This window comes from Engystomops pustulosus, chromosome 2, assembly GCF_040894005.1.
Source record: "Engystomops pustulosus chromosome 2, aEngPut4.maternal, whole genome shotgun sequence".
Taxonomy (NCBI): domain Eukaryota; kingdom Metazoa; phylum Chordata; class Amphibia; order Anura; family Leptodactylidae; genus Engystomops; species Engystomops pustulosus.
The window spans coordinates 132,002,877-132,018,083 of record NC_092412.1 but is presented as its reverse complement, the minus strand read 5'-3'; the positions used below and the strand labels follow the sequence as shown (position 1 = coordinate 132,018,083).

General features: G+C 40.1%; 1 protein-coding gene across 6 annotated transcripts in view; it reads left to right on the top strand.

Annotated features, from left to right (window-relative positions):
- Positions 1-15,207, top strand: part of LOC140118478 (uncharacterized) — a 197,753-nt gene that overhangs the window by 14,393 nt on the left and 168,153 nt on the right. For all 6 annotated transcript variants that reach the window (XR_011853202.1, XM_072136451.1, XM_072136449.1 and 3 more), the window contains exons 3-6: positions 5,960-6,106; positions 10,869-10,977; positions 11,053-11,165; positions 13,016-13,151. Coding sequence is in view for 5 of the 6 variants with exons in the window: in XM_072136451.1 (XP_071992552.1) it covers positions 5,960-6,106; positions 10,869-10,977; positions 11,053-11,165; positions 13,016-13,151 (505 nt within the window). In the remaining variant the exon portion in view is untranslated. The remainder of the gene's footprint in view (positions 1-5,959; positions 6,107-10,868; positions 10,978-11,052; positions 11,166-13,015; positions 13,152-15,207) is intronic.

Here is a 15,207-nt window from a genome sequence, read left to right as displayed (position 1 = left end):
GCGGGAAAAAAATTCCAAATGCAATGAAAATGGCATTTGCGTCATTTTCTTGTGGGCTTGGATATTACGTCTTTCACTGAGCGCCCCAAATGACATGTCTACTTTATTCTTTGGGTCGGTACGATTAAGGGGATACCAAATTAGTATAGGTTTTATAATGTTTTCATACATTTACAAAAATGAAAACCTCCTGTACAAAAATTATTTTTTTGATTTTGCCAACTTCTGGCGCTAATAACTTTTTTATACTTTGGTGTACGGAGCTGTGGGTGGTGTAATTTTTTGCAAAATTTGATAATATTTTCAATTATATCATTTTTAGGACTGTACGACCTTTTGATCACTTTTTATAGATTTTTTTATATTTTTCAAAATGGCAAAAAAGTGTCATTTTCGACTTTGGGCGCTATTTTCCGTTACAGGGTTAAACGCATTGAAAAACCGTTATCATATTTTGATAGATCGGGCATTTTCGGACGCATCGATACCTGATGTGTTTATGATTTTTACTGTTTATTTATATTTATGTCAGTTCTAGGGAAAGGGGGGTGATTTGAAATTTTAGGTTTTTTTTATTATAATTTTTTTTTAAACTTTTTTTTATTTTTACTATTTTTCAGACTCCCTAAGGTACTTTAACCCTAGGTTGTCTGTATCATATACTGCCATACTACAGACCAGAGGCGACCATGGAGACGGATCGCCCATGCCGCAGCTTTGCCAGCAGCCATTGCTGTGAAAACACCCGCGATCGGTGCTAGCACCGATCACGGGTGTTACCGGTAAGCCTTTGCTGCAATATGCAGCAAAGACTTACTGGCTATGGAGAGGGCTCAGCCCGTGATTACCGGCGTATAAGACGACCCCAGACTAGACAGAAGATTTTTCTGTCTTCAAAAGTCGTCTTATACGCCGGAATATACGGTATATATATATATATATATATATATATATATATATATATATACAGTAAAAATCATAAACACATTAGGTATCGCCGTGTCTAAAAATGCCCGATCTATCAAAATATAATAAGGTTTTTTCACTGCATTTAACCCCATAACGGAAAATAGCGCCTGAAAGTGCACTTTTTTGCCATTTTGAAAAATAGCTCCGTACAACAAAGTATGAAAAAGTTATTTGCGCCAGAAGACGGAAGAATCAAAAAAAAAATTTGTACAGGAGGTTTTAATTTTTGTAAATTTATGAAAACATTATAAAACCTCTACAAATTTGGTATCCCCATGATTGCACCGACTCAAACAATAAAGTAGACATGTCCACAATCCCACAAGAAAACGTCGCAAATGCGTGTTTTCACCATTTTCACTGCGTTTGGAATTTTTTTTCCCGCTTCCCAGTACATGGCATGGAATATTAAATAACATCAAAATGAAGTGCAATTTGTTACACAAAAAAATTAGCCATCACAGAGCTCTTTATGTGGAAAAATAAAAAAGTTATAGATTTTTGTGAAAAATGGAAGTTAAAAAACTGAAAAGGACCAGGTCCTTAAGGGGTTAATATGATTCAATTGGGAGGCTCAATAGTATACCCAAGGTCTTCCCAAGTGCCAGCCCAAGGTCTTCCTTTCCTCTATGTAATGTTTTGAGTCTAATTCTTGAGTGTTTCCCTTTCCATATCAAGGAGCGAAATGCCCTATCCTATCCAATTTATGGAAATATGAAAGAGGTATCCATATTGCAGCATTGTGTACAAAGTATAACCATTGGGCCATTAAGATCATTTTGATCAGGTTACAGTGGCCTAGAAGAGACACGGGAGCTTATTCCATGCAGTAAACTTGGTCCATATTCTCTCTAATAGCAGCACAATATTTAGGGATGAATACTCCTTAGCGTTTGGAAAGTACCACCCCTAAATACTTAAAAGACTGTACCAACTTTACCAACATTATTTAATTAATGATTGCAGGCTGTTGTGGAAATTTGATTAATGAGGGGAAGCTGCTGCAGATATTTCATTAATGAGGGGAGGCTGCTGCGGACATTTCATTGATGAGCAGAGACTGCAGTACATTTTATTGAAGAGTAGTAGGTGCATTTCCCACCCTTGGCTTATACTTGAGAATAAGTTTTTCCAGTTTTTTTGTGATAAAATTAGGTACCTTGGTTTACACACAGGTCGGCCTATACTTGCATTTATGTGGTATATATATTTTTTCCTCACAGTGAAAAGGCCAAAGACAAGGGGACATTATACATGTGTGTGGGGCTATAGAAAAGGGATTATTAAGTATTATGTCTCCTTTTCTGTAGCCCCCTTCTCATGAAGACATTGACAGGGGGCTACAGGAAAGGGGGCAGCTGCAGCTAAGGGGGCATTTTAGACCAGGGCCTGCAGGAAATGGGACATTATATGGGTTGTAGTTAGACGTGAAGTATTTGCTGGGCACACAATATTTTTTACAGGGACTATGGTAAGAGGGTTACCAGTTCTGGGGCTTTTCCGCCCCACATGTCACATTTACTATAGTCTCTGCTGTAAAACTGGTGTACACTATGGCTGAAATCTTCTTCTGGTCAGAGCTGGTCTAAACAGGCCGACCTGGCCCCTATTGCACCCAGATCTACTTTTAGTCGAACTGGGAAATTGGGGGGATATTTTAAGACTGCCGTTTAGAATTTCATTCTTAATAAATTCCCCCATTATGTTAACAATCAGTACATATTTCCCAAACCTTTCAGTACATGAAGCATTTAGCTTAACACATACAAAGCAGAACAAACACAATGGGACGCATTTTCGTCGGGTTTCCCGACTTTTAGGGGATTGTGCCGGGGATTGTGTCGCATGCAATAGGATTTTGTCGCAATCGCACCGGCATTCATGTGACACAAATCAGGGGGCGGCCCGTTGGACGATCTGACAGATTCGGACTAAGTGTGGGATTTAACATTCAAATTTGTGTCGCAAACCAAGCACTTACATGCATCGGGAAGAAGAAAGTAAACTCTGGCGGACCTGAGCGGGGAGCGACACATGCAGGATATCGGGCGCAGGATCTACGTGGATTGTGGCAGATGTGCATTCTGGCAGAGAATCCAGTTTGGGGATCGCGGCTCAGACGGGTAGGTAAATGTTCCCCAATATGTTAGGCCCAATTACAGGATGGCAAAAATACCACCAACATTGAAGATATCCCTAAAAGTATTTGGTTATTATATACACTATTCATGGCCATGGAGCAAAATGCCAAAATAATTTCAGCATTATCTATTAATTTAATTATTAAACCCAGTAGATTCCTGCCAGTTATTAATACTTTTAAAAGAAATGACCACAAGGGGACATTTAGGATGCAAAGTTACCAGACAAATGTGGTTGTGTGTGTGTGATGAAGGAACAAAGGGTATGGGGTAAGATGAGCTGTATAGAGGTAAACAAGGGGTGTACACACAAGGGATTTGAGGGGGTAGAAAAGATACATGAAAGGTGGGCAACTGATTAGGCATTAGGAGAGTTTTGTCACCAGTAGGCAGACAAAATATAATGTATGGATGGCATAGAAATGTAAAACAGCAGCTTAACACAAACACAGCTCAGTCTGTAAGACAGAATAGCAAAGGGTTAACTGTTGCAGGACACTGGGTTAAGGCCACACAGCTGAATACACATTCCATACCCAGCATTTCTAACCCCTAAGTCCTAAAAGACATATGCTTATTTATTACCTGCACAGCATCATGATAAGAGAGGGTCTGAAGATGCAACTCTACAACGCACTATCTTCCTGAGCCTCTGTACATAGGGCCTGCATACATTTAATACTGCTGTGGAGGAGATTGAGTTGTGGCTGACAGGTGCAGTATGGAGAGCTGTTCCCAAACTTTGCAATCACTCGCTGCTAACACTGCAGCCAAACCCTGCACATTAGTTGTGGCTTAAATGGGGTATTCCAGGAATAAGCATAATTCATATATAAATGGGTCATTAAAATATAAGCTTATATGTAATTAGTTGTTATTTAAAATTTTGTTCCCCTTAGCAGAAAAATGCTTTGAACATACAATGTAATGAAGAATTAAAATGTTACTGGTCCTTTAATTAGTCCTTTGATTTTCTCTGCACAGAGCAGACACAGGACAGAAGATGGTCGCTGGTCACATGTCCTGGACAGGTCATGTGATCATCACTATGTTTGGCTGTAGTTGGTTGGTTGCAGTGCATTTAGTATGGTCGGTGTTGTGATGAGATGTCATCTCAGTGAGGTAATGTGCAGTGATGGCAGTTACACATCATTACTATGGTAACACAGCAAGACAGCCTGTTACATCATTGATGGGAGTAAAGCATAAGAGGGAGGAGGGTTTACTGAGAATTAAAGGATTATGGGACTTGTAGTTTCCAGTGGTAGCCATCTTGGTGATAACTCCACATACTTTAGAGAGGCCATAACATTTTGTGAATCATAAAATCAAACTATTTAAGCTCCATTTTGTGACTATTGACATTGAGTTTTGTTACATTCATTTATTTATAGCATCATAGGTTTTTGTATCAGACGTTCATATACCCGAAATACCCCTTTAAACACTGGATTTAGCCTTGCTGGCTGTTTGGATTGATTTGCACACGCATTATTCTCCTGCAGCTCATATCTGGTTCATTTATAGTTAAAACAAGATCTTTGGCAGGCTCTCCCTCTACTCTCTCTTTTCTGGATCTCAGAGTTCTGACCCAATCACTGTTTGGGGCCAGGACTATTACATAACAGTTATATCCTCCCTGGTAAGTATGTCTGCTAAAGTATTTTGTACTTTGGAACAGTAGGAAACATCTCATAATTGTCTTTTACTATTGAGGGTATGTGAGGCAATCAAGCAGGGACAGATAGGCTTGGCTTAGATATAGGTTTAGCGTCAGGGCCCACTGTCTCTGTCTATTGTTCTGGTCTGTTCCCAGAGTGTGCTTTACATGTATCAACTGATTTTACAGTGGTATGTCTTTAACTACATGCTAGACTTGTACTTCCATATAAGATCTGTTAGCAAAAAATAGAGAGCAGATTAAATTCCACTAACGTTCTGGGCTGCTTTTACAGTTCCCTTACTTTTAACATTTATTGTATTTTTACTGAATATATTGAGATATTGATATCTACTGCAGTCCTAATACAGTCTACATCTGGCAGAGTATTATAGGTCATATACAATGACAGCCTTGGTTGGCTCCAATTTGCATAGACTCTTTTGCATGCACTGCTTATTTGAAATTTCATATCAGCTTCCCTTTTATAAGCAAATTTTGCATCCTATGATAGTTAAAGGGAACCTGCCACCAGGAGACCAATTTTTAGCACTCCCCCAATCCCCACAGAGCATAGTACATACACTGCCAAAAGTGTTTTTGTATAAGAAAAAAATAGGTTTTACAGAAAAAAAGATATGTTATATGGTGCCTTTAATTAGCATCTGCTATGTAACTAGGCACTTGTCCCCTGGGAGTGGCTGGAAAGGAGCAGCCCCCTCTTTGGGAAACAGCTCCTCCATGTGTCCTTTTCAAATATATGAAAATGCCCATCACTTGGCCCAAGCCCCCTGCTCCTCTACAGCCAATTCTGAGTGAGGGGAGTTATTCATATATTTGAAAAGGAGGACACATGGAGGAGCTGTTTCCCAAGGGTGGGGGGGAAACTGCTCCTTTTCAGCCACTCCCAGTGGACGAGTGCCTAGTCAAACAGCAGATGTTAAGGAAAGGCACCATATAACATATATTTTTTTCTGTAAAACCTATTTTTTATACAAAAACACTTTGGCAGTGTATGTACTATGCTTTGTGGGGACTGGGGGAGTGCTAAAAATGGGTCTCCTGGTGACAAGTTCCCTTTAAATGTCTAAGCACATTTCTGGACACTGGTCTTAGTTTGGTAAAACTAAAATTCAGCCTAGCTTGTTTTATACAAGTTGTGAAATATTTCAATAATTTTTTCTTTCAGGTGTTGATCAGAGTTACCACTGCGTTTACTGAAAATATTAAGGAGTCACTCAATAATTCCAAAGAAAGGCAAATGATTTTCAAACTTCTGGGAAATAACTTTGTAAAAAAACATTTTAGTGAATACCCAAATGATCCTAGTTTGCTGGTAAGTAATAACTTATCAAAACATTTATGAACAATTACTAGATTGTAGATAATATTACATACAGTCCAGTTTAACCCTTTTCCTGTCAGGCATTTCTTGAAATTGTGTTACCTTATTGGCCAGAGCAATTTTTACAATTTTGACAAATAAAACTGATATCACACCTTAACCCCCTGATGCTCACTCTACCTTAACTAACGTTCCTCAGAGCTGATCCTTGTGCCTGCAGCCCATTTATTAACGTGGAGCTCTTTCTGCAGGGACAGCACTTCCCTGCCCTGATTTATCTTTGCAGCAGAAGTACTGAAAGAAGTCATCAGTGGCATTCCCAAAGATGTGAACACCATCATTAACAAATCATGGTGTTCACATGAAAGTTTGTTGTAAAAACAAACTTTCCTGCTGCCTTTAAGCTTGTTTATTCTTACTTCCTGTCAGATCATTATTTGTCAGGAAGGGAGAATCATCAAAGCTTACCCATACCCGTTCAGTGGGTATGGAAGGTAATCAGGCTCCTTTAAAAAACACAAATACAGATATTTTTGCTAATTTATTAAGGGAGAAAAACTAAATTATCACCTGATCATAAGTATTCAGACCCTTTGCTCAGTATTGTGTTTAAGATCTTTATCTAGGGCTCAAACAGCCATTATCAAATGTAAGGTGACTTTTGAATGAACTGTTAAAATAAAAAAAAATGGCTACCGGTTCCCGGGATGAGAGCACACACTAAGACACACCAGTCTCTTAGAAAATGCAGAATCACAATCTTTATCAGCGCGCAGCTGCATGTATAAAACACAGAAAATCATCTGCATAGGGGTGTGAAAAGATGATAAAATACTGCAATGCTATAGGTCAGCTGAATATACTAAAACCTCCCCTTTAAGACATTCTTCCAAAATGTTGATGAACTATGCACCGTTTCTTCCAGAGGCCTTGGTCTCATATAAACAAAATGTTTATAATAATTGTCCTTGTGTTAGCTTTGTATAAGTCACAACATGGCCTTCAAACAGAGAAGCTTCAGAGAGACAAGGTAATTTCTAAATAGTTCACACAAAATGATGTTTGAATCATGACATGGCTGGACAGTGGTCAGCATGACCCCCGTCTAAGAGAAGATGGCGCCTGCTTGGACCAAAATGGCGTCTGTAGAGAAATATATCTCTCACAATTAAGTAGAAGCACCTTTTGAACTAGTACAGTCATGAGTCATCTTGGGAATGATGCAACAAGTTTTTCACACCTGGTTTGGGGATCCTCTGCCATTCTTCCTTGCAGATCCTCTCCAATTCCTTCAAGTAGGATGGTGAAAGTTGGTGAAAGCCATTTTCAAGTCTCTTCAGAGATGCTCAATTGGGTTTAGGTAAGGGCTCTGGCTGGGCCAGTCAAGGATGGTCACAGAGTTGTTCTGAAGACAGTGCTTTGTTATTTTAGCTGTGTCATTGTCTTGTTGGAAGATGAAGCTTCGGCCCAGTCTGGGGTCCAAAACATCTGTAAGAGGTTTTCATCCAGTAAATCTCTATACTTGACCGCATTCATCTTTCCTTCAATTGCAACCAGTCGTCCAGTCCCTGCTACTGAACAACACCCCCATGTTTCACTGTTGGGGTTGTATTTGACAGGTGATCAACAGTGTCTAGTTTTCTCCACAAATACTGCTTAAAATTAACACCAAAAATACAAGGGCTTAACTACACTAGTAGCAACCATAGCAGCTGCCATGGGGCCCACAGTGTCAGGGTACCCAGTGCTTAACTTGCCACATAAAAGAATGGAAGATCTGCTCCATTGTATACATGTTATATTCCACGCCTTCCACAGTACACAGGTAAACCAACTGCTCAGATAAGGAATGTTGGGGAGGGGACAGCAGAACAACAGGACTAGGGATCTAGCAGCTTTACTTGCTACCCTTTTCTTTCCCCATGTTGTCTGCAGCTACTGATCTGCATGAAGTTAGATTGTATATGTTATATGTGTGTATCTGTTATGTATATACTGTATGTGTGTATATGATGTGTATATACTATGTGTAAGAGAGTATATATTTGTATATAAGTACATAAATGTGTAGGTATGACTGTATACATGTATAAAAAAATGTTTTTTCTTATGGTATCGTTAACATACAAAAAAAATTAAAGTGAAATATCCTAACCAAGAATTGATGATTTTCTTTTTCTTCACCAAGAAAGAGTTAAAAAAATCTCATCAATGCTGTGTGCCACCGCGATCCATATCACGGATTGCGGGCACTACCGTTCTCCTCTCCATGGCGGCATTGCTACCGCGGACTCACCTGTCCACAAGCCTGCTTCCCGATCTGCCAGGCTGCGCACGTCCCCGGTCTCTAGGGCGCGCGTGCCAGCTCTTTGGGGTTTAAAGGACCAGCATCCTCCTGGTTGGCGCTGGCATTTCCAGATCTGCTATATAATATATAGTAATTAATTCAAAATGGAGGATAAATGTAGAAATTTTGTCAGTTATAAAATTTACACATTTCCAAAAGCTAAAAAGATAAATCCCACCTTAAAATTTGTTATGCAATCTCTCCAGAGTACAAAGACCCCCCACATGTGGCCGTGCAGCTGCCAGGTTCTTAGTTTCCTCATTGTCCCTTTTGTACGCTATTGAAAAGCATCAATTCTGTACTGGATTTTTTTTTGGGGTGTTCACCGTATAGCCTGATAATCATGTTATCTTTTTTCTATGGGTTAATATTCCGATCCGGGCTATTCACGCATCCGTAACCACTGGAATCCAAACCAGAATAATCTGTGTGGCAGCTTGTGGGGATTTTGGAGGCCACAGGCGCGCAAATTACCCTAATCAGAAGACAACATTTTGTGCCCCCCCCCCTCCACAGAGCTCTGCCATTTGCCACCCAAGGCATGATTTTCATCATAATTTCATGGTGTCCCTTTCTAAAATGTAGCTAAAGGTAAGACATACCCCAGAATTCATACAGAACCCAGACCACACCTCAGACCTCCACTGTGCTGCTTTGATGTTATTCTTCAGGAGATATAGTCATGTTATCTTATCTGTGCAGCTCCTGCATACAAGCCCAGGATCTTTACTCATTGATGAAATTATTGCTGCTATTGGGGGTAAAAAAAAACACCAAAAATTTATGACTTAAGAAAAGTATCATAGTTACTCCAGTCCCATGCTGGTGTACTTGCTGGGGCTTTTTATGTATTTTGAGACGTTTTGGGAATTTTTTCCTATGAAATTGACAGAGTTAAATTGGATGAAACTATTTCATAAGAAGGAAACACATGGGATCCTAGAATTAAACACTTGTTATCCATGGGGGTTAAATCATAGAGTAGATGACAGATGTGCAACACCCCTGCCAATGTATAGGCAAGGGGGTAGTTGCGAATAAGGCCCTATACCTGTCAGGATCAATCTGGTGAGCCTGATCAACTCACCCAAGGGATAATACAGGGAGATCTCAGGTAATCTGCAGCTGTAGCCTCTGCCTGGACAGGCAATAGTTAAATGGGTGTAATATGTTATGCAATTATGTGGCTGCATTGTAAACTTGACTGTAAACTGGAGAGGGGCTACCACCTGACCTGGAGGAGTATAAAACCCCTGTGCAGCAGGACCACATGGTCCAGACCTCATGTTCTTAATCCAGTATTAGCTGGTCTGTCCAGACCTCATGGTCTTTCAACAGAGCAGAGAACGTTGTGAACAGTACCTCACTGCACAGTACACCTTTAGTGCTGTCACAGAAACCAATCCCAGGAATTGAGTCAGGAGACTCTAATCTAGAGCTGCCACTTCCACAGTTTGGACACAGCTCCATCTCAACTATCCCAGCCTGCATCTACTACAAGGCTAGTGCACTATTCCTGAGGACCACTCTTCATGACCACTCCAGTACCAGAATCTGCTGTTGACTGTTTAGGCCCGTTGCCTGTGACCTGTTGCTCAATAAAGAACCGTCTTCATCTGATCCCTGGATATGGCTGTCTACCATCACGGGCTTCCCCATCCATTTACCCGTTGCCCCAGGGAGAACCAGTACATCAGCCTCTCCCTCCATATTTCTTGCACACACTACCTGCTGGACACCTGCCAGGCTGCAGGACGGCCCTCAGGTCCCCATACCAAGCAATGCAACATCAGCACGCTCTAGGCCGCAATCGCCAGACACTCCGGTATACTGGGCCCCAGCTGCCTCCAGGCCCCAAAAAAGGCTAGGCCCCGGTGGGGGATGATGCAGATGTTTATCATACATCACCAGATTATGCAGTCCACATCCCTCTGGCACCACCAGATACATCATGAGGCTTTGGCAGTGCACAGGTCCTGACGTATGATGCCACCAAAGCCCGTGATCTGTCAGCCATAGTTCCATAGAAACAAAGACATACATCAATTCTAGTATTAACTGTTGCCACATAGGACGTGCTAGTACAATCAGACATTTGTATATAATGACATATGCACATATTCCCAATATGGGTATATACACCAGCCTCTCAAACAGTAAATATTCTATTTCTTAAAAGAACATCAGATACCAATCCTGGTGTGTCTAGCCACGGGGCCCATAGTTTTACAAACTAAGAAATTACATTTCTTTTTGTATATACCACCTTCTCATTCAGCAACATCACTTCAACTTTGCTCAGAAATTGCTGATCTACTGTAGTTTCTAGTTGTAATTCACTTGAGTTTAAGAATTTAAATAGGCTTCTCTTCAACTTTACTTCCTTTGTGTTTGTTTTATGATCAGCATCCTCAAAACATAAGTATGGTAGAACAGGAGAGACTGGAAAAGAAATTAAAACTGTGGCTATGGGATCAGTGGAATAAAACATCAGAGCAATTAGGATGCACCACAGGTTTGTAAAATAACTTTATTATACATCTACATTATGTGATATTGGCTTATTTGCACCATTTGTGTTATTATATAGATGATGGCACAGCAGAGGTCTCACCAGATATGACAAGTTTTGTAAATCACACTCTTGAGCTGGCTGAGAATGCAATGGATTTGTGTTTAGCCGAACAAGAAGCCAAAGACAAGGTAAAAAAAATAATTGTATTTTTAAAGGTTGTGTAAAGCTTTGCAAATATTTCTTTTTTCACTAATCCATCTTAAATAAAACTTACCTTTTACTGTCAGAATTGTTTTTATTAAAACTATCTTACCATTTTAAAGCATAACTGTAAAGTTACTTGACAAAAATTAGTTTAAGAACAGCTAGAGAGAGTTTTTGACAAGAATTCCAATGATGCCTATATCATGCTTCTGGCTTCTTCCTATTCTGAGATAAGGCCTAATAGATATATGTGGCTATCTGTAAAATCCTCTCAGCTTTTCCTGAAGGGGACGGGACTTCCTGGTTATGACATCAGGTAAGGGCAGTGACGCCAGAGCACTGAGAGCATTCACATGAATGTGCACAAACAGAGTTTTTCACATGCTGCCCCAAACACTCGGAATCAGAAAAGCTCTGTTACTGGGCGTTTAAGCCCTTTAAAACTGTAGTCTAACATAAGCAAGTACAGAGGGAGTGATCTTTGTTTGCCACCCATTGGCTCAACACAACTGCAATCGCGGGGTGCCAGTGGTGTCACACGACAGCAGCCTGGGTTCCTCTGGCCTGGCCTAATAGGTGCCTGCCAAGGCCGCAATAAAGCACTGCTCTATATAATTAGACTTTCATGTTAGTGTTCCCTTGATGAATGATTTAAAAGAAATTTAAAATTTTATTAATTTATTTCTAAAAAATTTAATTAAAATCACACACATTTTGCACATACCTGCACCAACCTAGGTTATAAAATTTTAATAGAATTTGTCATGTATGACAAAAAAACAAAAAAAAAATTTCAATCATCCATCACACACAAAATTATATTCATCACTGTCAAAACATCTTATGAACCCCTAATGTGTACAAATAAAATCTACAGGTGTTTTTCCAAAAATAAGTCCAAGGTAGCATCTAAAAAATTTTTTTTCCTCAAAAGTATTTTATAATCCAAAGGAAGGTTTTTTTTTTTTTTTTTGCGTTTTCACCTTCTAAAATCCATAACCTTTTTCCATGTAAAGATCTATGTAAGGCCCTTATTTCTGCGTAACAATCTGCACTTCATAGTGACGGCATTTAATATTCCATGCCGTGTACTGGGAAGCGGTAAAAAAATTCTGATTGCAGTGAAATTGGTGAAAAAATGCATTTGCTCCATTTTCTTCTTGGCTTGGATTTTACTATGTGTCCCAAATGACTTGTTTCTTTTATTCTTTGGGTTGGTACTATCATAGGGATACTACATTTATATAGGTTTTATAATGTTTTCATACATTTAAAAAAATTAAAACCACCTGTACAAAAATTATTCATTTTGCCATCTTCTGGCGCTAATAAAATTATCATACTTCAGTTTATGGAGCTGTGTGCTGTGTGGTTTTGATCACTTTTTGTAAATTTTTTTCTATTTTGTAAAATGGTGGGAAAGTGGCATTTTCGACTTTAGGTTCTATTTTCCATCTCGGGGTTCAATGCCGGGAATAATCTCAATTATATTTTGATAGATCTGACATTTTGGGATGCGGCAATATGTAACATGTTAATGATATTTACAGTTTATTTATATTTACGTGTGATGTGCTACTACGCTATGTCATGCGTCGGCAAGGGGTTAACTATACTACATATAAAGGATTAATAAAAGTTCACCAGTAGGATATATGAAACCCATGTTGGTCATGAACATGGAAAACAGGTGCAGAGATAAGGGGTTAACCACACTAAACTATGTACACAAAAAAATTTGAAAATGTTTTGGCTTATAGAGAGGAAAATGAAAATGGTTGGGTCCTTTGTGGTTAAATCAAGATGAGTTGCTTAAATACTTATTTTTTTACAGAGCCTTTTTTCAGAAATGAATGAAGAATTTGTATCTAGGAGATCATTCCTAAGGAAACGGACAAAATCAGTTGAAAGTAAGGACCTACATTTCGCCATAGGTAGAACAGAAACATTTCCATTAAACAGTAATGATGGTAAGTAGAATTTACTATAATGGGATTATTGAAAGAGGTGTAATCATAGATTATTGACAGGCAAATCTTTGATGAGTTAATTATTACAACCATACAAATTATGAAAGCAATACTACAAGGTTAACGACCTGGCCCTTTTTAGTTTTTTCAATTCCATTTTTCACTCCCCAGCTTCAAAAATCTATAACTTTTTTTGTTTTTCCACGTAAAGAGCTGTGTGAAGACTTGTTTTCTTGACCAGGGACAGGAAACCACTGAGGCGGATAAGGAGGAGCTTATTTTTATGCTCAGGTTTCCTGTCACGGTGAGATGGAAATTAACCTTTTTAAAATTCAATGTTTTTTATTTTCTCACATGTTTTTGCTTTTTATAGCTTAAGAGGAAAATAATTATGCTATGATCTCTGTTGCAAAGGGTGGCATTTTGGACAATTTCCGCAAGGTCCAACAAAACATCAAAAGGTCCAACAAAGCATCACCTCTTGTGGGATCTTCTACAAGCTGTACCATAAAATGATCCTTCAGAAAGTCGAGGAAATGTCTCCCCTTCACAGATGAAGCAAGAGCCCTGACCTCAATATATATTTATATTGGGGTAAAGTCTGCCATGATAACTACTTTCCTCTCTTGTGCCTGCTCCATCTGTTTATATAGGTGACCCTCTATTTCCTCAGAGATGGTAGGGGTCTATATATTACATCAAAAATAATTTTCTCAAAGCTCTCTTGGCTTTGAATTTCAACCCACAAAGGTTCAGCCTCCTCACACTCTTCTGAGACCACCATCTCATTCACAAGAGATAGTTTTCAAGTTTCTTCTGCCACACAGACATAATCCACCTCCTCTCCTATTTGCCCTGTCTTTCTGAAAGAGTGTAAAACCTCTTGAGTAAAACCTTGAATATTAACACCCCAATCTTGTGATGCATCTAGCCACGTCTCTGCTACACCAACTACATATAACTGTTCCTCTATTACGAGGGCCTCAAGCTCACCCATTTTACTTGTAATACGTCTGGCATTTGTGACCATACTGTCACGTCCGCGCCAAAACGCTGCACTATCCGTAGGTGGCGTTAATGTGTGTGAACTGTGCCTTAATGTTTGTGTTTATGTCTGCCACACCCCTCAGATTCTGTCTTGCAAGAGTTAATATTCTGGACCTGTAATTGCTTGCTCCTTCCACCAGATTCAGAGCCTAGTTCCTATAAGTGCCCAGTTTAGCCTGGACTCCTGGCTGGTTAATGTTTTCTGTCTCCTGTGATCTCTAGTTTCAGTCCCCTGTGATATCTAGTTCAGTCTTAACCGTTTATCTAGTGGTGGTGGTTGCGCAGTTGCTGGGCAGGTGCTGACATATTAATCAGCCAGCACTTACCATTGGACCATTGTGTATCCTGCCAAGCCTTTCATGCCTGCTTTGTACTTATATGTGTTTCCTTAGTATACTTTGGATTGTGTTAAAGTTCTGGACAAAGAGTCTGCAGTGTCATTAACCCTGCACAAGCCTCTCAACTGTGAGACTGATATTTCCCCAGAGACTAAGTGCCCCAAGAAAGGGGATTTCAGCGTATCTCATCCAGTGCATGAGGCCATGCCAGATGTCTACCCCATTAGCTTCTTCCTTTACCTCCTCCCCCAATCCTGGTTTAAATACTCTGTCATCCCTGCTAAGATCTTCTCCTCCAGCACAGCAGCCCCCCTTCCATTTAGGTACAAGTGGAAAGCAGTTTGTACCCAGGGGCGGACTGGCCGGTCGGTCCTGGGCCGGTCTGGGGCCGGTCCGGCGCTGGTGCAGGGCCGGTCCGCACTCCCTAAAACTTTTCGCATAATCTATAGTACCTGCATCGTACGATGCAGGTACTATTGATTAGTACACAGACGCAGCGCAGCACTGCTGCTTCTGCGTCTGTGTATACACCCAGCTACACAGGTCGTGCAATTGACGTAATTGCGCGACCTGTGTAGCGTGGAGGAGGCTGACACTCACCAGACGTCAGCTGTCGCCTGCCTCCGTGTAGCTCCGCGGCTTGGTGTTAGAGGCGCGGAGCAGTGACGTCA